The following is a 24017-nucleotide window of genomic DNA, read 5'->3' on the forward strand; positions in this document are numbered from 1 at the left end:
GAGCCGCCCCTTCCCCCTCCTCTGTTTGTCTGTCTGTCTGTCAGTCAGCTCTCTCTCTCTCTCACCCGCACTCCCTCTGTCTGTGCTGCCTTCAGGTGCTCCTCGGAATCTCCAACATCCAACATTCACAGATTGAAAATAATAGATTGCTATTTTGCTGGATGGAACATGAAGAGGAGACAAATGTGCATTAGGAAAGAAAGAAAGAAATTAGCACCATTAAAGTAAAAAAATCAAATAAGAGTTGACACAAGAGCTGCAAACGATTAATCGATTAGTTGTCAATTATTTATTATTAATTAATCGCCAACTATTTTGATAATTTATTAAAGCAGCAGTTGGTAGAAATGGAGTATTTAAAAAAGTTATTTTTTATAAAAAGATATCCTGACAGTAGTGCATGAGACAGGTAATCTGTAAAAAAATAAATCATGTGCCTCTGTGTCCTCCGGTGCTCCTAATGGCATCTGCAAGATTTCACAGACCGGAGGAAAACAACCAATCAGAGCCGAGCTGGAGTCTGCCGTCTCTGAGCAGCTGTCAATCACTCGTGAAATCCGATCAAACGGTCAAACTAGGCAGCGCTGATCAAATATCAATGAATATTCTGTTACTGTAATGCCTTTTTCTCGCCTCAAATGATTTCAGGAACATCTCGTAGTGTACTGTTTAGCTGTAAAATGAGAAAGTTTGTGACCCGGCAGCCATGTTGAGATCAATTGAGGAAATACCAAACACTCCCACCAGCTGGAGCACAGCCAATAGGAACGCTCTCTCTTTCTGAAATGACCTGTGATTGGCCAAAGTCTCCCTTCACGTGCTAGATTTTTTAAAGCTTGAAAACAGAGCAATGAGGAGGTGCAGAAGTCTAGTTTTCACTCAGAACACTTGAATTACAATATGCTGAAAGGTTATTATGGAATATTTACCCAATTATGCCAAAAACAATCTGCCTACTGCAGGTTTAATGGGTTTGAGTAATTAAAAATTCTCTGATTCCAGCTTCTTAAATGTGAACATTTTCTGGTTTCTTTACTCCTCTATGAAAGTAAACTGAATATTTTTGAGTCGTGGACAAAACAAGACATCTGAGGACGTCATCTTGGGCTTTGGGAAACACTGATTCACATTTTCTGACATTTTATAGACCAAACAACTAATAGACTAATCGAGAAAATAATCGACAGATTGATCGACTGTGAAAATAATCGTTAGTTGCAGCCATAGTTGACACTTTTATTATTTTAGTTATACTGTGTTCAATTGGTGGATTTTCTAAGCAAATAATATTGTGTGAGCTGGGAGTAAGGAGGCCCAACAGCAAATTTATGCCCCCTGACAGGATAATCCAGCCTAGACTGTTCGTTTAAAGTGGTTTTAAGTTGTGTAGTAACTGAGAACTGAACAAAAAGTGGAAACAGAAATATAACATATTTCTCAATTTTCACACAAAATGCAAAACATGTATGGAAGCCTATTTCTGCCAGAAAAAGAAAAAATAGATGTTGGTATTGAAAATGTATTGTCTGTCACAGTAAGTCAAAATTGTCAAATCAAAGTTTTTTACTAGTGTATCGTAATTCAGATTTTATGGAAAGTCAGAATCTTGACTTATTATGTCATAAAATCCCATAGCATCTCATAATATAGTATAATATAGAGTATATATATTTTTGTGCTATAAGTGTTCCATACATTTTTTCTTTTCTTGGCAGAAATGGGCTTCCATACAAACTTTAACCTTTCACAAAAGTAATAACATAAACAACTTCCTGACCATTCAGGAATCTCATTGTTGGATTATTCATGAGTGTTTGTACCTTTTCTGACAGCTCATGAAGGCAGCACAGTGTGCACACATGCTGCAAGCTGCATGCCTCTTTGGTCCGCCCCCCTCAAATCCATCTATTGCTATTCATCCCCTCCCTCCATGTCTGTGTCTCTCAGTGAGCGGTATAGTACATGTATTGGCTGACGGTCAGAGATGTCTTGTTATTGAAACATGCACTATGAATCATCACGGACAACAACATAGAAACACACCAGTCACGGCTCCCTTTATATTCCTCCCTATTGTGTTTGCACTTTTCTTCAGCCCCTCTATCTCTCTTTTTCACTTTCCTTTTGTCCCTTTGCTCATCTCGTTGGCCTAGTTGTTGCGAGCTCAAAGAGACCTTGATGTGTTCAGACATTAGTGACAGTGGGAGAGGAGCAGAGTCACTGCTGTTGCTCTGTGATCACGGCCTCAAATTGTGTCTTTCTGTGTTATTAAATGGATAATGAGAAATCATTTCTTCTTAGCTCAGTGGGTCAGATACAGTAGCTGGGGATCAGAATCCTATCTGTGATGAGCACCAGTGGGAGTCTCGGCCTTGTCGTAATGACAGATCCTCCTGTGATATGTTCACTGTCGCACAAAGAAAGTAAGATGAAGAGATTATAACAATGTTCAGTATCAGGGGCTTCATCTAACAAGCTTAATAAAAAAAAAAAACACAGATACACAGTGATGATATTAGCAGGTTTAATATTTAACTTTCTCTCAATCAAAACGTACATAAAGATATAAAACAACCTAATCATAAACACATCATTTACACATTTATATTCAATCCAATCACTTATTGTATGAGTCTCATATCAGTTACATTAAATCATGTCTGTAAAATATTTTTACACAAGCATGTGTATATACCCAAATTTATATTATCCACACAAAATATATCTTTCTTTTACAAACTGTCTTGGTTGATTTGTTCTAGGTCTGTTTGAAATGCTCTGCTTGTTGAGTTGTGCAGTTACTGTTACTGTGAGAATAAATGAGGTTTCAGTCCTGAAACGTGGACCCGTCTAATCTCCAGATGTAGAGGTCACATCAAATGTCAGAATCTGCTGGGTTCTCCTGTTGGAAGATCACAATTACTAAAAATGCCAGCAACGAGATAGATTGTTTCCGAGCTGATTCATGTCATTTATATGAATATAATATACAATATTTAACATAAAATGAAATCATCTTGCATTTTCAAAAAATTTGTGAATAGCCAGGTTAATTCTGAGACTCACTAAAATCTTGGGACGTCCCAAATACCATTTTTTGGGCTCAGGAGCTTCGGTTTTAACAACAGCGAATATTCGAAGCCGTGAACAGAGGAGCGCTTTAACCTCTCGGTTAACGGGCAGCACAGGTTCTTCATTCTCCGTCGCGCAATCAGAGGCTTCCCCCACGCATGCTTTTTCGCGTCTGGCCCTCTCCCCCTAAATGGCGCCATTTTGAGGCTGCTGTCTCTGCACATAATGTACCGCCTCTCCGGCAGCGCCTGGCTGTAAGCCTGTGCAGAACGCAGCCTGTGGAGGTTTCCTTTCGGCCCTAGCCTTGCATGTTTTTCGTTCCAACATAAGCAACAGCGACGAGGTCTCTCTCTGCATGTCGTAATGACATGACCGGGGAACGACTCAGAGAGACATTTCTCCGTTCTCGGCAGAGATGGACGAAATAGCGCTGCAACACGTGTCTTTCGTTTTTATGACATTTTGAAGGATTCTGTTATTTTACAGTATTGTTGTTTGTATTGTTATTAAATAAGAAACATATTCAAGGTTTGGTGTGCAAACAAATTGATTACCTACCCAACAATTGTCCAATATTTAGGTCCAGCCCTACTAAAATCATGTTAGATAATTTACAAAAAGGATAATGTGAGCTGTGAATTGCTACTAAGAAGTTGCCAAATTAAAGTAAAAACATATACATCTCAAGGCTTCATGGCCATCATGTGCAGAACTGTTACAGCTCTCTATGTCAAAATGAAATGTAGCTAGACTTATTAAATCCAGAGCAATGGACGATGTTATGAAACACTTAATGCTGCCTGTTTTCTCCCCGACACATTCAACCCTGAACTTATTGTCATTCTGGACTCACCATGTATGTGGGGTTTTTGAAAGACTCAAAACTGTCGTCCCCAATGGGCTCAAACTGCTGGAAAAAAGGGGAAACGAAATGCTTCAATAACTGAGAATATACAGTATACAAGCACACATGTACACACATGCAAATACAAACAATTCACTGCCTTCACATCTACTCTTGACAAATCTGTCCAGGCAGATATTTCATTTCAGATATTGAGCATTAAACATTGTGCAACATGTTGTCTCCATGGCTACCTGTGGGCTCGAAGCAGCTGGCTGTGTAGAAGTGACGTCAACATCTTCTCTGTCTGAGTGTGCTGGGCTCTCAAAAGGCTCCTGAAATGGCCACAAGGTAGACAAATTCAAAATGTTTTAAAGGAATATTAAACCAGAACAAAATAAAACTCTCTGGGGTTTTACTCTTAGAAGATAATTGATGAAAAAAACCCAGTAAGATTTATTGTGTAATAATAGATATTTCTTTCTCTGCATTTTCTTCAATGTGGTGTGATATTTTAGAATGAAGCCTTTTTCGTTATTAGATATGTAAATCCTTTGGTGGGACATTAAATAGGTGATTAATGTGAAACCAACCTCGTTGACAGGGGCGGGTATGTTAGCACTTCTTGTGAGCTCGTCCACAACTTTAACTTCTTCCATATACAAAGGATTATTAATGTTCTCCTGAGGATGGAAACACAGGATCACACGACTGAGTTCATCAAAATATAAAACTTTGAAATCAAAAGTGATGCGCTGCATTTGAGCACACTTTTCATTTACGTTTTTTACATTTCTCAGTACAAAACTGAGGAATTATAGGTACCCAACTTCAAAAACAGCAGATAAAAGAATTACAGTAAGTTTGTAACAAAAATATCAAAATGAATTTGGGCATTGCTGCAGGGGAAAAAATCCATAAGGGAAAAGTGTGTTCTTCACAATATTGCCCTTTGGCATATAATCTAAAGCATGTCATATATGCAGCAACCAAGCAAGAATCAATAACGTCTACAGGCGAGCAGTGATTTCTGTGTATCGACCTCGTTTGTTCCATCAGGAGCGGAGGTGGCTGCCACCGTGCTCGTCGTGGCAGCAGGTTTTTCTCCAACGTCATACGCTGGGTTCTCAAAACTCTTCCCATCTGTTCCCACCATGGACACAGACATACTGGGAACCTGATAACAGACGACAAGTAGAAAGAACAAGTCGATGACTATAACAGCTCTTTGTTTATCTGAAGACTTGATGATTGGCAGTCAGTGACATGTTTGATATGAAACATGTGCTTCTGTCATGAATAGGGATGCCCTGGAACCAGTCCTAAATTATTAGTAGTAAGAGAGAGGATGAATGAGTGATAGCTGCTGATTTCTAGGGGTGGGAGAAAATCAATACAGCACAGTATCGCAATATTTTTTGAGGATATATTTGATTGATACACGGACGTCAAGTATCAAACTTTTAGAATATAAACTATTAAGCGGGCTCAGTCTTAGAGTTAGAGTGAAGATACTGGTATCATATGAAACTAGAACCAACCATGTCATGTTAGCTTGACACAAACAACGCTAAATCACGCTCTAAAGTTACACAAAAGTTTGTTGAGGAAAAACTCTGAGATGAACAGAGTGAAAACTGTATCTTATTCGAAAAAACAGATGTTGACAATCTGCAAAAAAGGTAATAATTCGCAATATACCTTATCGCAATACTCAGAATATCGCAAAATGTTTAAAATCCCAATATCGTATGATGGGGTCTCTGATGATTCCCACTCCTACTGATTTCTATGTTCTTCATTCTGTTTAAATTCCAGTGTTTAAATGGCAGGAATAGTATTTATTTTATTTAGATTTCATGTTTGTTTCCAGGTATTATCGAGTTTATAAAGTGACTTTGCTAATGAACATGTTGCTGCTTTAAAATCACTATTTTTATATATTTAAAATGTAAATAAATCCTAATTCTGTTCAGAATGTATTTCTTTTTTAATAAAATGTTTTTAGCAATAAAAAAAAAAAAGTTCCGATAAAGACCAATAAGGAGTATCAATAATAGTATGGATGAAATCCTAATGATACTTGTCATGAGTGGCTGTTTTTTCTACTTACCACTGCATAATTCGTTTCACTCTCCTCTGTTTTTGATGCATTTGGAGACGAACCATTTCTGAAATTCATCAAGACACACAAATAATTCAGCCGTAACGTGATGCTGTACATAACTTACTAACATACCCTGACTGTAAAATAGAAAAACTATAAGTGAGTCTAATACTCACTATTGAAAGCATACATTTTTATTCTAGTTTTCATTAAAGTAAAACAATCTAATTTCTTTCTATTCTTTTCTTGTTTTGTAGTAGAAGAAGAAAACTGTGGACAAGTCATTTATGAAAATAAACATTTCAGATATTCGTTTTCTGACAGAATCTCACCTGAAGGTTGGCAGGTTGGGCATGGACGGCATTGAGGGCATGGATGGCATACTGGGCATACTGGGCATACTGGGCAAGTTGCTCCGTACCCTCTCCAGCACGTTGGACTTCTTCTTGGCAGCATAGACCAGAGCAGCCAGCAGAATCACAATCACTACTGTCACCCCAATCGCTATTCCAACTGAGATGGATGGACAGAGGAGGAGAGGGCAAAGGGGCAGCTTATTAATAATGAAGTAAAGTTTAATGTTTGAATGTTATATTTTTGGCAACAAAATCAAATATACTTGAGGACGCGACCACGTTAAACACGTTTGTCTGGCAGTAATCTCCCGACCAGTCTGGAGGACATCTGTGAGACAAAATACAAACATTGGAGTTGTAACATTTCAAAACGCTGCGCTCATGTACAGTACTTGTTGAGAAATGTATTTGCCTGTGCATCAATTTTTTATTAGTTTGTCTTATTTGTATTATATTGTGTATGAATATATTTTTGTATGTGTATTTTCAATTTTCTGATTGTAAAAACTAAAACATTTCGTACTTGCAAAGAGCCTTGTTGTCATTAAAGTAGCAGGTGCCTCCATTTTCACACTGACATGGTGGAGGCATGGTGGGCGGAGGATCAAACCCTGAAATCATTTATATCAACAACAATCACAACATTGAAAGGAACTTTTACTACAGAAAATATCGTAAAGTAATGGGACGTCAATAGTGATGTAATAGAATTTTAGGTGTACTAGAGATTCATGTTTTTATAAAACCTCCACTTTGTCTACTCTAATTAAAACACTACCCACAGTTTCCCAGGCAAGAGGAAGGAGTATCCTCCTTTCAAGCCAAACATATTGATATATTATTGATATTTTGCTTCATATTACGTCCTACTTGAAAAATTATACAAGCTGTATCAATATTGACCTTTCTACCTGGCTTTACAGTAAGAGTGTTATTCCTTACTTTCATTGTGTTCTGTCTCAATGGTGATGTGGTTGTTCGCTTTTACACTGTGATCTGTAGGCTTTAGCTTCTATCTTTATCTTTTTAACCTGTTTTCGCTGCTGAATCAGTTTGACATCCTGATATATTCAAACGCATATTGTAGATCCTTCTGACAGTGTGGGCTTTTTGGTAGCTCTGGCAGCTTGACGGAGTAGCAGCGGGGGGCGGGGGTTAGCAAATGGTCATTTGAGGTCTGAGATTAATGCCTGCAGCTTCACTACTTGATGCCCCATGGTTTTATGTCACAAACTGAGGAAAATAAATTGGACTTTTTCTTACCGGCATCACATTCAGTGTGACTGCCGGGGATGAAGCTGGTGCCCTGGGGGCAGGCGCAGGTGTAACCTCCCGGCCGGAGCAAACACAGGTGGCTGCAGGTTCCCTTACACGGATTCTTCACTGCAGGAGACAAGGAAAGGTGTTTCGATTATTTCATTTCAACAAAGTTAAAGTGCATGACTCACATATTTGAAAATGGTAATCTGAAAAAACTGTAGATGTGTTTTTGGTTTGAGTATTTTTGAGTTAGATATAATTTCTGCAAGCGGGACTTTGCCATCTCCTGTCTTTATAGATGTGGCCATTACTGTGATGTCTTTTTCACTGGACTTTCTGTTAATCACAGTTGACTTCCTGTAGTAACATTTGACTTTCTTGCAGATTATTGCTGATAAAAAGTGCAATACTTTATGTGCATTGAATCACTGGATATTCATAATATCTAACACAATAATAACTTAATATACCAACAATGCACACGATTCTATTAGAGTGACATAAACAATAAAAAACACATGCACATTATACTCCATGGTTAATAAAGTACAGAATGCGATACTGTGTTTGATGAGTGTGTGCAGCTTACTAGGTAGGGAGTTGTATCTCTGCTGCTGGTATACAGAGACCTGGGTCAGCCACGGCCCAGCAGTCAGCAGCTTGGTCTTGACTCCGCGGCCAAACTTGTCCTGCCGGAACACCTCGCCTTTCTCCTGCGTGCTCCAATAAACGTGGTCCTCGAACACACTCACACTGAAGGGGTTTCTCACATCTAGACAACAATATGTGAACAATTTAACTGAAGGAGATCTCTTGAGGATGAATGGAATTTCTGAAAACTAACATCACATATGAACATATTCTCCTTTAGATAAAATATGCACCTAATAATTTCATTTACAGTTTCACATTTATCTAATTAACTCACTGTCCTTCCTAATCCTCACCTATGAAGACGGCAGTTCTACGGCCGTCTCCTGAAGGCAGAACAGACTCTATGCGGCTTTCCTTGGAGTCAGACCAGTAGATTCTGTCATCGTTGGTGAAGTCGATTGACAGACCAGTGGGCCAACCCAGGCCATCGGCCACCAGGACTTTCCTCTCCTGACCGTCCAGCCAAGAGCACTCGATCTTGGCTGCGTCCCCTCGGTCTGCCCAGTACAACATCCTACAGAAACGTAGCATAGATTAAAGCTCTGGGCTCTGAGATATGGCGCGTTAAAGTGCCTTCCTTTTAGCTTTTCATTCAGAGATAAATACAACAGTAACCGCTAGATCCTCTGTCATTTCTGCTGTAGTGTGAATGAGAATTTCTATGAGAGAGAAAATTACAAATGTACAAATACCATGTGTTACGAATTTTTAGTTCAGAAACTTTCCACAAATGTTTAAAGGGAAAAACAGTATTAATAGCAAATGACTTCCAACAGATTAAACCAGATTTAAAATGTATGAAAAGGGCAACATTAAGTGACACAAACTATATTACCTGCCTGATATTCAATAAACGTATTCCTTAATTTACTACAAATTGTAAGCTAGTTGCTTAAAGTCAGGTGTGGTAGCCCTGTATGTCTTACCCCAGTCGTGGGTTGACGGCCAGAGCGGACGGGTGGCCTAGCTCAGTCTTGACTAGTTGCTTCCTGTAGCGTCCGTCCAACATGGCCACCTCTAACCTCTTTACCTTGGAGTCTGCCCAGTAAAGGTTTCTACGGGCAGAAGAATTACAAAACCATTCACAAAATATGCTTTGACACATGCAAACTTTCTTTCAAGAAGCTGTATATTTCTTTAAAAATAAGGCAAAGGCTTTACTTTAAGGACAGCACTTTTACTGATAAATGCTCAAGGCATCAGAGTGCGAAAGGAATGTGAATCAGGTAAGTTCAGAAATGTCAGTTCAAGCGCACCTGCCAACCCAGTCCACAGCGATGCCGTCTGGTTTGGTGATGTATTTGATGCCGAGGTCAACAGCAGTGCCGATGTTGTTACTGCCTTCATCCACTGAAGGTATGTATGCTCTCTTAATGGCACCTGCTACAGAGTCTTTACCGGCTAGAGTGAAGTACACCATACCTGACAAAACACAAGGACATTATCAAATAAGTTCCTCTGATTTAACATGTGTCATTGCTGTATTTAGTTTCTAGTATTAATCTGTGTGTGACCTACTGAATCCGGTGTTGTTGTGGTCCCAGTCGTAGTCCAGAGCCATAATGTGCTCCTCTTCTTGGAGGAAGTCGTGGTAGCCCTCCGTCTGCAGGTTGAACCTCCGGATACGAATGTTCTCTGGTAGAAGCAGCAGGGGAGTCGCTCCTGAACGAAACACAGACATTTACACTTTACACTGTTTAAGCCACTCTTAAAAATATTTATTAAAAAGAGGGAGTAGATACAACTTATATACAGTATGTCTTATACGGCTGTCCTCGACCTAATTCTTAGTCGAATAACACTTAGACGATTTTGTCGACTAATCGATTAGTTGAATTAACCGATGGATCTGAAAAACTGGAGTTTCTCCACAAAGAATCACACAAAAGCACCACTTTAAATCTTGTGTTTACCAGAGATGTGCTCATAAGTTTCTTGAAAATAATTCATTCAGCATGAAAAAAGCATAAAAAATTACTAATCGACTAAATAAATCTTAGTTGACTAAAACCAAAACAACTGAATTAGTCAACTAATCGACTAAGAGAGGGCAGCCCTGCTGTCTTATGACTCTTTATTATATCTAAATGAAGTTAAAAAAAAAAAAAAATTCAGTAAGCCATCAAGTCAACTTGATCTTTATTGTTTAAAATTTCTCGTTATTGTTAGTGTGCTATTCAAGTGGACACCTGTCTGGTTGTTGCAATAACGGAATGCAATATAATTTTTCTTACTAATATTTATCTTTGGTATATGTATTTGTATTTTCTATGGAGGTTCTGCACATGATGAGTTAATACAGTATATGTTCATTAGTGCTGTCAGTCGATTAAAATATATAATCGTATGATTGTCCATAGCTAATCGTGATTAATCGTAAATTAATCGCACATTTTGTATCTGTTCAAAATGTATAGAGATTTGCATTAGTCAGAAGTTGCATTAATGCGTTAAATAAATTAGTGGTGGATTTGCGTGAACACGTTATTATCACGTTAACTTTGACAGCCCTAATGTTCATGCATGCATTTTCTATTGATAACATGTAAATTAATTGGACACTTGACACTGGATTGTTGCAAGAACATACTTTGATATATTTCTTCTTATGACTTAAATTTTCTTGCAACTACCGTTCTTACTAGTATCCGGTTTGTGATGATGATGTTTTAGTGATTTGTATCAGCTGAGTGGTAATCCCTGGCAGATTCCTGGATGCTGTTTAAGAGTGGTCACACCCACAAATGTCTCAGAAACACTGAGGAAAGCCTCGGGCTGAAATGCATCTGTTTCCTTGTGCTACTGTGCATTATTAAAAGAATGACATACTTATTTGCGAGTGCTGACGACTTCATTTGCTACTGTAAAATGTATCTTGTCTAAACGTAGGCTTATAAACAGTTTGTTCTCACCTGCAGCCTCGCACATGTTGCCGTTGCCCACTTTCCGGTAGCCTTGGGCGCACTCACAGTCGTAGCCGCCCTTGGTGTTCTTACAGACCTGAGGACAGGTGCCGAACACCTCACACTCATTGATGTCTGCAGGAGGGAGAAGAAATTGTGAGAAAGAGTTAAGGTTTATCATGATTTTACACACCAGATCAATAACTGGCACGATACTTTATTAAATATTAATTTTATTTTGTTTGAGTGATTTTAGTAGAATTTTGATAACGTGTTTATTCATGTGCTGTAATTTCAAAGGCCCCCAAAGAGTGTGTGTGTGTGTGTGTGTGTGTGTGTGTGTGTGTGTATATACCCAGGCAAGTGTAGGTGTTGTCTGGGTCCACTCTGTATCCGGGCTTGCAGGAGCAGATGAAGCCAGTGCCGTTCAAGTTGGTGCACACGTGCTGACACAGATTCTCTTCACAGTTGCGATCATTGCCAAAATCTGGAGATGGACAACACAGACACATTAAGAACAGCTTTTTGTCTCTCATGTAAGAGCTGCATACTTTTGATGAAACCACAACTATTGACTATAATCCAGGTCACAATGATTCCCTGCTTCTTTATGGCTGAACCTTTATGCATCCATAAATAAATGGGCCAACAGATTATTCTGTCCACCTGTGGTGTTATGGCCATAGACAGAGTCAATATCAGAGTTTGGCCTTAACTGGGATATACTGCTGTTTATGTTGAAATGCATGAAAAATGTTCTTCCTCCAAAGGTTGGAATGACTGGTATACATAAGCTATAATTATGTTTTGCAATACTGAAATCTAGATGCAGTTGTGTGTCATCTTGAAACATTACGAGATAACTGTCACATTTAATAGCAACATTTCAAAACTGACTCTAAACTGGCATAAAAGGAGGATATTTACGCTAAGTGAACAAGTGTTTAGTCGTGCTACTCACTGCAGCCTAATTCATCAGTGCGGTCCCCACAGTTGTCGTTGTGGTCACATACGTATGGCAGGGCCACACAGTGTCCGTTGGTGCATTTAAACTCCTCCAGTGTGCACGGCGGCAGCGTGGGCTCGCGGCCTGAGAAGGACACAGTGAGGTTGAGTCATCAACACAAGTGCACAGGGAAGGTTGAGTGGGTATACAACCCGTCTGTGGTAACATGTCCACCTCCACGAGTCTAACATTGAATTCAGAGCTTTCTCTACAGTAAATACCAAAATAGAAATCTGTGGAAACGCCCACGAAAAACCCAAGCATGTACACAGACAGGCATGCTCTCACACAATCACACAGTACTCAAATGTAAGCACATACTTATATACACTAACATGGCAACATACAATACTATATTCACTATATCACTTATTCAACTGAAGGCTTCGCCACAGATCCCCCCCCCCCCCGTTTGTCTTTACCGTCTCCACCCCAACAACAACTGGCTTTAGCCGATGTCCTCCTCCTCTCTGAACCTAACTATTTAATCTCCTCTCAAAATAATTTGATCTGATTGATGTTTAAGCTGATTGTGTAACAATTCCATAAAACAGACTATTTCCTTATCCCTTGTATGTTGCAGGCTTTGTGTCCTGTGCAGACACACTGATGTCATTTTGGGATTTCCCATTTCACTGGCCTCAGAGGGGAAGGTTCAGGAGGTATTAATGATGTTCCCACTAATCCTTGGGGATCCCAGAAACGGATGATTAGTGGTGCATTTGCTGAACCTGAACTTATTACAAATCTGGTTACGGCTAAAAAGAAGAAAAAAAAACGGCCGTTTTAAAAAATATATAATAAATGTATTGCATTGCACACAAAACCTAATTTATTGTATGCAGAGGCAAAGCACATCTATACACAATTGTTTTTATGTTTACCTCTGCATTTCTGCTAGTTTCTGTGTACTTACATCTCCGTGCCTCGCTCAAACTTCTTTTATTTGTGTTTTTAACTAACTATTTTTTGATAATGTAATAGTAACAATCTGACATCTACAGTATATAAATAGTTTGTTGTCCAGCTCTTGCCTGTATATAATATATAATAATGTATATTTACATGTTCAGCAGTTTCCCTCGGGATAAATACAGTTTTATCTTATTAAGTTTGCTTATATGTTTAGCTTAATGCCTTTGTTTAGCTGTGTCTCAGTAGTCTTTAAGTTTATTGAAAGCTAATGAGTCTCTGCTATCGTCCTCAACAACGGCTGTTACTTTTTGAAATGACAGTCTTTGGCCCCTTTGCTTTAAAAACAGTGAAACAGTGCTTCAAAATGCTTTAATTCTGCCACACTTCAGGAGGATTTAAGAAACCGATTTGGTTACCCACGCAAAGTTTTATACAAAAAATTCACCCTCCAACTGGTGAGGAGTTGTGTTTCTATTCACAACAGCCCTGATGACCTAAACAGATTGTGGCATATGTGGGTGTGAGTCATACAGAGTTCTTCCTTTTCGTCACTGCCATCTCCACAGTCGTCCTTCTGGTTGCACAGCAGGCCGGAGTAGAGGCAGTAGCCGTTTGCACAGCGGAACCTGTATGGCATCTCACAGGTGACGTTCACTGGTCAAACATACACAAATCTGAGTTTAGAACGACCTCTGTGAGTATAAATGATTAAACATACTGATACTTTGAATCATGTTAGCTTGTCAAGTCTTTTACTGTCTTCTCTTTACACCTTTGTTGACTTAATTATGAGGTATAATCAACAGGGGAAGCAGCTGCAGAGCTCCTGATTCTTTGGTCACTTTATAGTATTTTAGAAAGAGGGGAAAGAAATCTGTTTGCAGAGAAATTACTAATATGACAATTTGCAAAATATGTTCTCAATCCTTAGATCAAAGGTACAGTGTGGAGGATTTGGCGACATCTGGTGGTGTGGTTGCAGATTGCAACCAACTGAGTACCCCTCCGCTCACTCTTCCCTTTCCAAGACTGTGGTAACGTGAGCCACCGAGTGCAAAACCGTGACCATTCTTACCATAATAACACTACTTTAGGAGCAACGAAAGTCAGGCGGTGGCTGGCGGTGCTACGGTTTTGCACTCTACGGCTCACCCTACCGGAGTTTCACAAGCATGTCGGAGAACTACGGAGGTCTTCAGGTAACGTAAAAATGCGAAAAGGCTCTCTCTAGAGTCAGTGTTACGTTTGTCCGTTCTGGGCTACTGTAGAAACATGGTGGAGCAACATGGAGGATTCCGTGAAGAGGACCCGCTCCCTATGTAGATATGAAGGGCTCATTATAAACTAACGAAAACACAACTATTCTTAGTTTCAGGTGATTATACACTAATGAAAACATAGCTAATAGATCCCTCGAAATGCTGCACACTGTTCCTTTAAGTTCATTAGTTAAGATATGGATTAGAATTGTGATGTGCTTTGAGGGATGAATTATTTTGTCGATCACACAGGGAGAAATACAGACAAATTACTTTTCACAGGACTTTGTCAAACACAATAAACAAAATGTTTCTCACAGCATAAACTGAGCTGTTCGTCAGAGCGGTCACCACAGTCATCCATGCCATCGCACACCCAGCCCGGGTTCACACAGATATGGTTCGCACACTCGAACAGGCTCTGAGGGCACCAACGGCCTCCTGGGTACCGAGTAGCTGTTGGGGTAGGGAAAAATAGTTAATCACTCTTACTTTAAGAAGATCTGTTGATTATCCAATAAAGTCCACAGTTTAAGCACACCATATCTAGTGTTTGGATGTGAAAACACAAAGCAACTGGTATAGATTTAACCCAAACTGTTTGGTGAAACGGTCCATTAGATCTTGTAAAGCTACTCTGTGGTTCAATTATTGTACTATAGTACACTGCAGTTGTTTTGGACAATTATAATGCACGTTCTGGGTGTTGTTCACTTTCAATTTCACATTTAAATAACTGGGTTAAACTGTTGCTGTGCTAGTGTAAGCTGCTTCTTTAACTGTTTGTGCTGTTTGTCCTACTGTAGCGTATTTTAGACATTTTCATATTTTTTTAGGACTTTAAAATTGAATAATTTAAGTTTTAAGACATGCAGGTACCTCATACTCACCCACTCACAATATAAAAACAAAATACAAATGCACTAAAACGCTGTCGGGGCCAGCAGACACTTTTCCATTAGTTTTCAAGTTGTTTACTTACGACAGGTGGTCTCATCTGACAGGTCCTGACAATCAGCCCGGCCGTCACACTGCAGAGCAGCGGGGACACAGTGACCCGAGTCGCACTGGAAAAAACCTGGACGACACGTCTGCAACTCTGGAAGAGAGCCAGGATGGTAACGAGTGTTGTTTTATGACACAGAATGTTTCGAGGAAGTGAGTTTGTGTGTAACGCTTGCTCACCACAGTCCCGTTCGTCTGAGTTGTCCCCGCAGTCGTTGTCATGGTCACACACCCAGTTTCCCGGGATGCACTGTGCGTCGTCACATCGAAACTCACTTTCAGAGCAAGGTCTTGGCTCTATAGACCACAATCACCATAGGAAAGAGACACACATATCTTCAGTATGAAATCAGAATGAGGTCTTACTGTTCATGCATACCCTGCACCGGCTCAAACTATACAAAGATGCATTTTTTTAAAGATGATTTAAATCTATAGTGTGGGATTTGCTGCAGTATACAGTGTGAGTAAGTATGATTAAAACAGAAAGGTTAGGTCAGCATTATGGAAAATGATATCAGTAAATGGGTTTTGCAACTGCCAGATTTAATCATAACCCAAAATACAGGGCTAAACTGCAAAAAAAAATAAAACCTAGATACTTCTGTGTAACCCTGGTGGACACTCGACTCTGGCTGGTTTGTGATGGATTGAGCAGAATAATATGGAGTATGACACTCACGGCAGTTCCTTTCATCTGAGCCGTCACCACAGTCGTTGGTGCCATCACACTGCCAGCGGATGGGGACACAGCGGTGGTTGTCACATCGGAAATCACCCAGAGGATCACAGGTCACCTCCTCTGTTGGGAGACAAAGAAAAAGAAAAATGTACAGATAAAAAAATGATTCAACATGTGGTCAATGAGAAAAACTAAAATGACGCAATCTTTAAAACTTCATACCATACAACACACCAACATACAACTTGCTGTGCACTGTGCAAAGTGGTATGTTTAGATCCTACATCACCTACAATTTGTGCTTATCTTTATCATACTACTATTTTCTCTTTAACTTGTTTTGGCGTGTCTTAATGGTAAAATGTGGAAAAAATTCATACTGTTATTTCCAAAAAAAAATCTACATCTCTGTTCATCCTCAAGAAACTCCTTAAGCACTTTTAAAAAACAAACATATACAGCAATACACAGTATTTACTGCTAAATTAGATTTTTCTTAACTAGTGCAGTCTTTGTTACAGCCCTGCCTTCACATAACATAACACATCTGCTGACACACGGGCACTGACCGCAGCCTTGCTCGTCGCTGTTGTCGATGCAGTCGTTGGTGCCGTCACAGCGGGCCCACTGAGGAATACAGCGGTAGTTTGTCTTGCAGGAGAACTCAGTGTCATCACACTTGTAGTCGGGACCCACTGAACAGAGAAAGAAAGACATGGGAAAGAAGTGAGAATGGTGAGTGAGACACAGAAAATTACACGAGAACAAAGGAGATGAGAAATGATGAGGAAAGGCACAAATGAGACAGAGCAAAACTGACAGTAAGTAAGAGGATGAGAGGGGAAAAGATCAATAGTTTGTGCCTCTTAAATTTAGAAAAAACACAATTCAACATCATTAATTCACTCAGATTCCTCTTGGGACATGGATGAGTCTACATTGATTATATATCACTGCAAAACAAAGCTCTATGCTTGATTATACTGTCAGCTCTGTTTTGCCACAGTGAACTGCTGTCATCAGCTACAGCAGTGTCTTTCTTTTGAGTGCTCATCACAAGTATGAGGAAAATCAAGAGTGTCACAGGTTTAAAGTTCTTCTCCTGGCATCGAACAAACCTCTAAAAACTCATATTTGTTCATCAAAATTACATATTTAGAAGTTTTTTTCCATGAAAAAATTCCCTTCAATGGCTCAGATGTATTATGATTGGACGGCAAATCATTCACAAGGACTGGAAGATGCCTGGGGACCCCCCTTTTCAGGGCTGAGTGACTGAATTAGGAAAAGTAGCTGCAAACCCAAGTGTTAACAAGGTTAAAAACTTGATTTTCACTTGTGGGGGGCGGGGCTTTAATTCCTTAAGACATCATACCTCTCTCTCCTGGCTCAGCAATGTGGATAAGATCATCAGTTTAGGTTGTGTCATTATATCATTTTCTAATGTGCCACTTACTGCAGGTGTCATACGGCTCATCCGATCCATCCCCACAGTCGTCTTGGGCATCACACACGTAGCTCGACGGCAGACAGAGCCCGTTGGCACACTGGAACTGTCCCGGTCGGCAGGTCTTCTGGGAACAAGTCTCTGTGTCCTCGTCGCTGCCGTCAGCGCAGTCGTCCAATCCGTCGCAGTGCCAGGACACAGGGATGCACTTCTTGTTTTTACACTGGAACTGGTTTTCCTGGCATCGGTGGTCACCTACGGGGACAGACTGCAGCTTGACTAGTGTTTGAAAATTTGAGGTAAATCCAAACTGAACCATCTGCCTGAACTAATTCTTAAGTGCAAGAGCTTCTCCTGAGCAGATAAAGCCGGGACAAAGCCTGAATTTTAGGGCTGAAACTAATGATTATCTTCATTGTTGATCCATCTGTTGATTATTTTCTCGATTAATCGATTAGTTGTTTGGTCTATTAAATGTCAGAAAATGGTAAAAAATGTCAATCAGTGTTTCCCAAAGCCAAAAATGACGTCCTCAAATGTTTTGTTTTGTCCACAACTCAAAGATATTCAATTTACTGTCATAGAGGAGTAAAGAAACCAGAAAATATTCACATTTAAGAAGCTGGAATCAGAGAATTTTGACTTTTTTTCCCTTAAAATACTCAAACTGATAAATTGATTATCAAAATAGTTGCCGATTAATTAAATAGTTGACAACTAATCGATTAATTGTTGCAGCTCTACTTAATTTCAACCAAAAAAAAAGATATTCTTCAGTACTTTATGAGCAAGCTCGAAACAAAAGTTAAATTTAAAAATACAATCCGACCAGACCTAAAATAATAACAGTTAAACTTTCAATTCTGCCAGTGTAGAACAACTTGTTGAAATTAAAGTTGCAGTTAATCATAGTAACTATTTTAATTTCCATACTGCAGAGTGCCGCATCCTCGTCTGAGCTGTCGGGGCAGTCTGCGTCTCCGTCGCAGATGAAGCCGGGGTAGGTACAGTTGCCATCTTGACACTGGAACTGGCCAATGGGGCAATAACGGGGCGGGCAGGTCTGAGGTTCATCTGAGCCATCACCACAATCTGACTGGCCGTCACACTTCCACCATATAGAAACACACCTACAGTAGGGACAATAGAGAGCACAAACAGGTTAGGTTTTTTTTATAATCCACCCTCTAGTTCTGCCTCTACTTTTTACCTTGTCTGCTTTTTTCAATTGTTTGTTCATATGATTCTAGTTCTTTAGCTCTTGTTTTCTAGTATATCTTAGAGACAGACATTGAATGCATGTATCCTTCTTTGGTGGACTGTGTACACACCAGAGAAAATGATGGAATTAAGTCCAAGAATTCGTCGTTCTATCCCTGAAATGGGGTCAAATATGTTGTCAATAAACAAAACCTTTTACTGTTTTCTTACAATGGTACCAACACTGAGCCGTAAATCTAGATTAACCTACAATATTCACATACTGACTCCCTACAGTGTTATTTAAAAACAGAAAACCAGTAAAGCTTGACTAATTTACCAGTACTGCAGACTTTACATAAAAAGATCCAAAGCATGCAGAGTATTGTGTCATTTGGGATTCATTCTAATAAACAATCACAATAAATCTAATTGTTGAAAGCTATCAGGAAATCATCAATTACATCTTTCATCAGCCTTATTTATTGCACAATTATCTGCCATAAACAGAAATAGAAATTAGCAACCTGTAAACTGATCTGTGTAGACTGTTTTAAAATGCAATGACAGTATAGTTCAGGTCAATTACGTTTTTAGGAGGGCCAGATTTGAAAAACAGTGAAGTGCAAAGAGGCCGGACATTTACATTTCCTAGCTGATCTGCTACACTAGGAATTTAAATGTGAAAACAATACACTTTTTTTTAATCTAAGTAGATTATTGTTTTAATAAACACAATGTTGCATTTATTCAGTTTCCAACAATGTAAACACCCATGAATGTTGTGTTTTGTTTGTAGGTTTTCTAAAGACTTGGATAGAGTTTACTGTGAACAAACAGTGAGACTGGCTAGATGAATGGAGTTGTGAGAACTGTGGTTTTTATATCTGACTGACTTCTCATTGTCCCCACAGCGGAACTGTGTGCTGGAGCAGTCGGCGACACACTGGATCTTGAAGCCCACAGAGAGGCCGATGAAGTGATCTGGACACTGGCAGGAAGCTTGCTGCCCACCGGGAGCAATCAGACACAAGTGGCTGCAGGCCAGGGGATGGGAGGAGCAGGGGTTTTCACCTGCGAAATAGGTGGATTAAAAACAACATACTAGTAAATTCTGAGCTGCAGTCCATTGAGACAATAAGAATATAAGCATCTACAGAGATGTACGTACTGCGAGGCTGCTTGTAGGGGTGGTAGACGCGAATGTCATGTGGCCGATGTGTGTTGTTGCCCATGATTGTGCGCTCTTCACCAGTGTACTTGTGAGCCTTCTCCACTGTGTGTGTGTTCCAGTCCGTCCAGTAAATCCAGTCCTCGAACACGGAAGCAGCAAAGACATGGGGAAGTGTACCAGCCATGGCCCGGTGTCGGTTGTGGCCGTTCATGTCTGCAAAGCTGAACGTTGATGCAATGGAAGGTTAATACACGTTGAAGCATACTTAATGGCAGCTCAAATGGACTTATGTCTGAATCTCTGAACTCACTCCAGAAAGTTAAGGTGGGAATCAGCGAAGAAGATCTTGTTGGTGGTGTAGTCTACGGTCAGAGCACTGGGCCACTCAAGCTTGGTTGTGATAATGGCGCTGACATTGCTGCCGTCCATGCCAACTCTGCCGATATATGCTGTGTCACCCATGTCGGTCCAGTACAGCCATCTAGGGAAAAAAGAGGCGAGACAAAAGGATTAAAGAGTAAATTGTTGTGGATATTTACCATTATTAATCTTCAGCAAATAGCAAACAGCTATAGTATTAATACCTAATATTGTATTTCTGGACGCATTTTATTACCTTTCCTATTCCTGTGCCTAACTGGACCAGTGTAGACAGCACAAGATTACATAGCCTATGTAAATGCCTATTATTGGGTACGAGTGCAGTGAACGTTTGGAGCGCGTGCCCGTCGGGAACGGGCTGATTGTTTGGCCCCCAGAAGTTTTGCCTGCAGCGTTGTTGAGAACCGCGGTATGGCTGTTTGCACCCTGCCAAGAGTGAAGTTGATTGGCTGAACGGTTCTCGAGATATGCAAAGGACGGTCATACATACGAGACTGACAGAAAGAGATTCCTTCCTTGATAATTAGATGATGCTGCTACAGCACCACCTATTGGCCAAATGGCATCAAATTTGCCATGGTCACTTAGACATCATATCTACACATCCTCCAAATGTGGTCGCAATAGAACAAAGCGTTCAGGAGACATGACATTTTTTTTTAAACATAAGCCCTGCCCACAGCATTTGAGCTACTAGCCATAGCAAATCTGTATGGAACATCAACAATCCAAAAACAGTTACTTTTTCCAGCTTGGTCCAGAGATGTTTTGTACCGAATTTGGTGATGATTACTCAAAATTTGTATGAGGAGTAGCAAGAAATATGATTTGGACAATATTCAAAACGGTGGAAAATGAATCTTTACGCTAATGGGCAGCATGGCTTGTATCGATAGATTCGTCTGGATCCACAGAATCCAGGAAAAAATTTTTTTCTGAGAGTTTAGGTTCAGAAGTTACAGGCTCAAAAAGTGACGTTCACTGTTATAGCGCCACCATCTGGTCAAATTACACCACATATGACACTGCACTTTCCCTTGGGTCCTGAGCAATACACCTGCCAAGAGTGAAGTCGATCGGATGAGCGGTTCTCGAGATATGCAAAGGACACACATACTGTACAGAAAGACAGACAGAGATTCCTGGCTTTTAGATTTCCACTGCAGCTACAATAAGCCCTGACAAGAGAAACGTTTTTGCAATACTGCAATAATGTGTGCGTGAGTGTGTGTGCATCAGTACCCATATTTAGGGTTAACAGCCACGGCCTGAGGTCGGCTGATAAGATAAGTGGTATTTCCATCTGTGAACTCTCCTGTCAGCAGCCTCTTCTTGTAGCGCCCATCCAGCTCCATCACATGAACTGAACCGTAGTAACCATCCACCCAGTACAACTTCCTGCAGCAGACATAAAAAAGATTTCACTGACTTCCCTGCAGCCATGTTTAAGTCAGTCAGTCTGATTCAATGCTCATAATAACAGTGTTTACAAAAAAATCATATTAATTAAAGGAGCAAAGTTCTCCTGCAGATTTAAAATTGGTTTTCGCACTAATTTGGACTGCTTATTGTTTGACTAATGAATTTAACAAAGACAGCTTTAATAATGAAGTTCCTCCCATGTCACTCACCTGCCCACCCAGTCCAGTGCCAGGCCTTCAGCTCCTAATATATCCTCATCCGCATCCGCCAGTGTCTCCCTGTCAGTCCCGTCAAAACGCATCCTCTCAATCTTTCCTGCCCCTGCATCCAGCCAATAAAGCCTCTTCTCATTGTCGTCAAAATCTAACGCCACCACGTTGGACAGCCCCTGCAGGACTATACTCAGACGTGAACCGTCAGTGGTCAAATTGCGGATGTAGTAGCGATTGCTGTACAACAGGTATGGGGCAATGCCACTGTTCTGGCGACAGGTGCGTCCGTCCGGTTCACGGATGTACCCCGGGGCACATTTGCAGTGGTACGAGCCAGCACTGTTCTCGCAGATCTGGCTGCAGACGGCGGGTGTGCTGGAACACTCGTCGAGGTCCTCGCAAGCTTTGCCATCTGGCATGAGTCGGTAGCCGGGGTTACAGGAGCAGTAGTAACTGGTGAGGGTGTCGGTGCAGACCTGGGCACACTTGTGGACTGACGGGTTGCGGCACTCATTGATTCCTAAACAGAACAAGCAAAGAAGACAAAGTGGAGAAAAGACAGGAAAACAAGGTGACACAGATATACGAGTTGAGAGATATGTGATTTTAAATGAGTGAAAAAGATTCTCAGAGATTAAGTTCAAACTATATAAATCTTGAAATTGATCTGTGGAAATGTATTAATCATTTAAGTTATTCATAAAAAAAAGCTAAATATTTGCTGGTTCCAACTTGAGCATTTTTTCTACTTCTTCTTCTTCTTCTTCTCTTTTATTGTATCATTAATACAAAATGGGCCTCATGCAAGACGTATATTATATATTATCATATTTCGGTTCACAAAATGTACCCAACCGGACATACATTTAAGGATAGTGAATAACCTTGGAAAGAAACCCTATTGTATGTCAGCACTAAATCAAAACAGTAAAACTGTATTTTAGTGATGGCCAAATATGCGGCCTGGTCGTGTGAGAGAGATGCTGTTGTCTCCTACACTCACATCAATATTGTCACATAAACTCATATTTCTGTATCTCTCACCGCAGCCTTTTTCGTCGCTGTTGTCCTGGCAGTCCTTCTGTCCGTTGCACACCTTACCGATGTCGATGCACTCGCCTGACTTGCACATGTACTGCTGGGGGGAACAGGTGGGCTGGGGCGTGACGCACAAGCTGTCCGCCTCGTCTGAGCCGTCCATACAGTCGCTCTCCCCGTCACAGGTGTAGTAGGCGGGGATGCAGGCTCCGTTCCCGCAGGTGAACTGGCTGCTGCTACATGTGTCATAGGTGCATTCCAACTCATCACTGCCGTCCCCGCAGTCGTTCACACGGTCACAGCTGGGGAGGCGGAGTACAAGGAAATTAGTTTCCGGACTGGTAAACAAATGTCTACTTTCATTCCCTCACACACACTTCCTACTCACTGGAAGGGGAGGAAGATGCAAAGCCCGTTGGAGCAGGCAAACTCGTTCATATGGCAGGTGCGGTTGGGGCAGTTATGGAGCTCATCAGCGGCGTTGGCGCAGTCTTTCTCTCCATCACACACAAAGCTGAAGGGCACACAGCGCGGAGAGCCGGGGATCCAGGTTGGACAGGTGAACTGGTTGGAACTGCAGGTACGCTGGCCTGAAGGAGACAGAGAGAGGATGAGAAGGGTCTGCCAGTGATGGATGAACTATATGATACCATAAACATGTGCAAGATCAAGATCAAGATCCTAAAATAAATAGATTACCAGTATTACCTTCACTCGGTGTAATAAATAAAGTGCTATCTCACCACACTGTAGCTCAGGAGCTTCGTCACTGCTGTCCCAGCAGTCATTGTTGCCATCGCAGACCAATGACTGGGGGATGCAGTTTCCATTGGTACAGGTGAACTGGCTGGGACTGCATGTTCTGATTTGATCCTCTGCACATGAAAACAGAAAGATAAATAATTTTCAAGACGCATTAAGAGATCTACTCAAATCACAAACCACTAATCAGCAACACAAAAATTAAAAATGAGATTTTAAGGCAAAAAGATGAGCAAATGGTGATTGACTGTATAAATAACAGGTAACTGACAACTATCCTTTAAAAAAATAATAAATAAAAATAAAAAGTTGTCGTCC

The 24017-nt window shown here is 40.5% G+C and overlaps 1 protein-coding gene across 1 annotated transcript in view; it reads right to left on the minus strand.

Annotated features, from left to right (window-relative positions):
* Positions 1-2524: 2524 nt before the first annotated feature.
* The window catches only part of lrp2b (low density lipoprotein receptor-related protein 2b), a 51680-nt gene continuing 30187 nt past the window's right edge, over positions 2525-24017 (minus strand). The window contains exons 48-81 of the mRNA XM_074620927.1: positions 23681-23812; positions 23326-23527; positions 22944-23239; positions 21897-22419; positions 21508-21663; positions 20195-20365; positions 19882-20105; positions 19607-19784; positions 18444-18640; positions 17520-17765; positions 16633-16758; positions 16064-16183; positions 15562-15678; positions 15359-15475; positions 14695-14832; positions 13649-13771; positions 12158-12286; positions 11552-11683; positions 11206-11331; positions 9812-9955; positions 9550-9715; positions 9220-9348; positions 8587-8807; positions 8229-8411; positions 7643-7762; positions 6903-6990; positions 6643-6707; positions 6356-6536; positions 6030-6087; positions 4959-5093; positions 4510-4599; positions 4171-4251; positions 3926-3982; positions 2525-2902 (exon numbers count right to left, since the gene is read on the minus strand). Coding sequence (XP_074477028.1) covers positions 2876-2902; positions 3926-3982; positions 4171-4251; positions 4510-4599; positions 4959-5093; positions 6030-6087; positions 6356-6536; positions 6643-6707; positions 6903-6990; positions 7643-7762; positions 8229-8411; positions 8587-8807; positions 9220-9348; positions 9550-9715; positions 9812-9955; positions 11206-11331; positions 11552-11683; positions 12158-12286; positions 13649-13771; positions 14695-14832; positions 15359-15475; positions 15562-15678; positions 16064-16183; positions 16633-16758; positions 17520-17765; positions 18444-18640; positions 19607-19784; positions 19882-20105; positions 20195-20365; positions 21508-21663; positions 21897-22419; positions 22944-23239; positions 23326-23527; positions 23681-23812 — 5198 coding nt within the window. The 3' untranslated portion in view covers positions 2525-2875. The remainder of the gene's footprint in view (positions 2903-3925; positions 3983-4170; positions 4252-4509; positions 4600-4958; positions 5094-6029; positions 6088-6355; positions 6537-6642; positions 6708-6902; positions 6991-7642; positions 7763-8228; positions 8412-8586; positions 8808-9219; positions 9349-9549; positions 9716-9811; positions 9956-11205; positions 11332-11551; positions 11684-12157; positions 12287-13648; positions 13772-14694; positions 14833-15358; positions 15476-15561; positions 15679-16063; positions 16184-16632; positions 16759-17519; positions 17766-18443; positions 18641-19606; positions 19785-19881; positions 20106-20194; positions 20366-21507; positions 21664-21896; positions 22420-22943; positions 23240-23325; positions 23528-23680; positions 23813-24017) is intronic.

This window comes from Sebastes fasciatus, chromosome 20 (genome assembly GCF_043250625.1).
Source record: "Sebastes fasciatus isolate fSebFas1 chromosome 20, fSebFas1.pri, whole genome shotgun sequence".
NCBI classification, from domain to species: Eukaryota; Metazoa; Chordata; class Actinopteri; order Perciformes; family Sebastidae; genus Sebastes; species Sebastes fasciatus.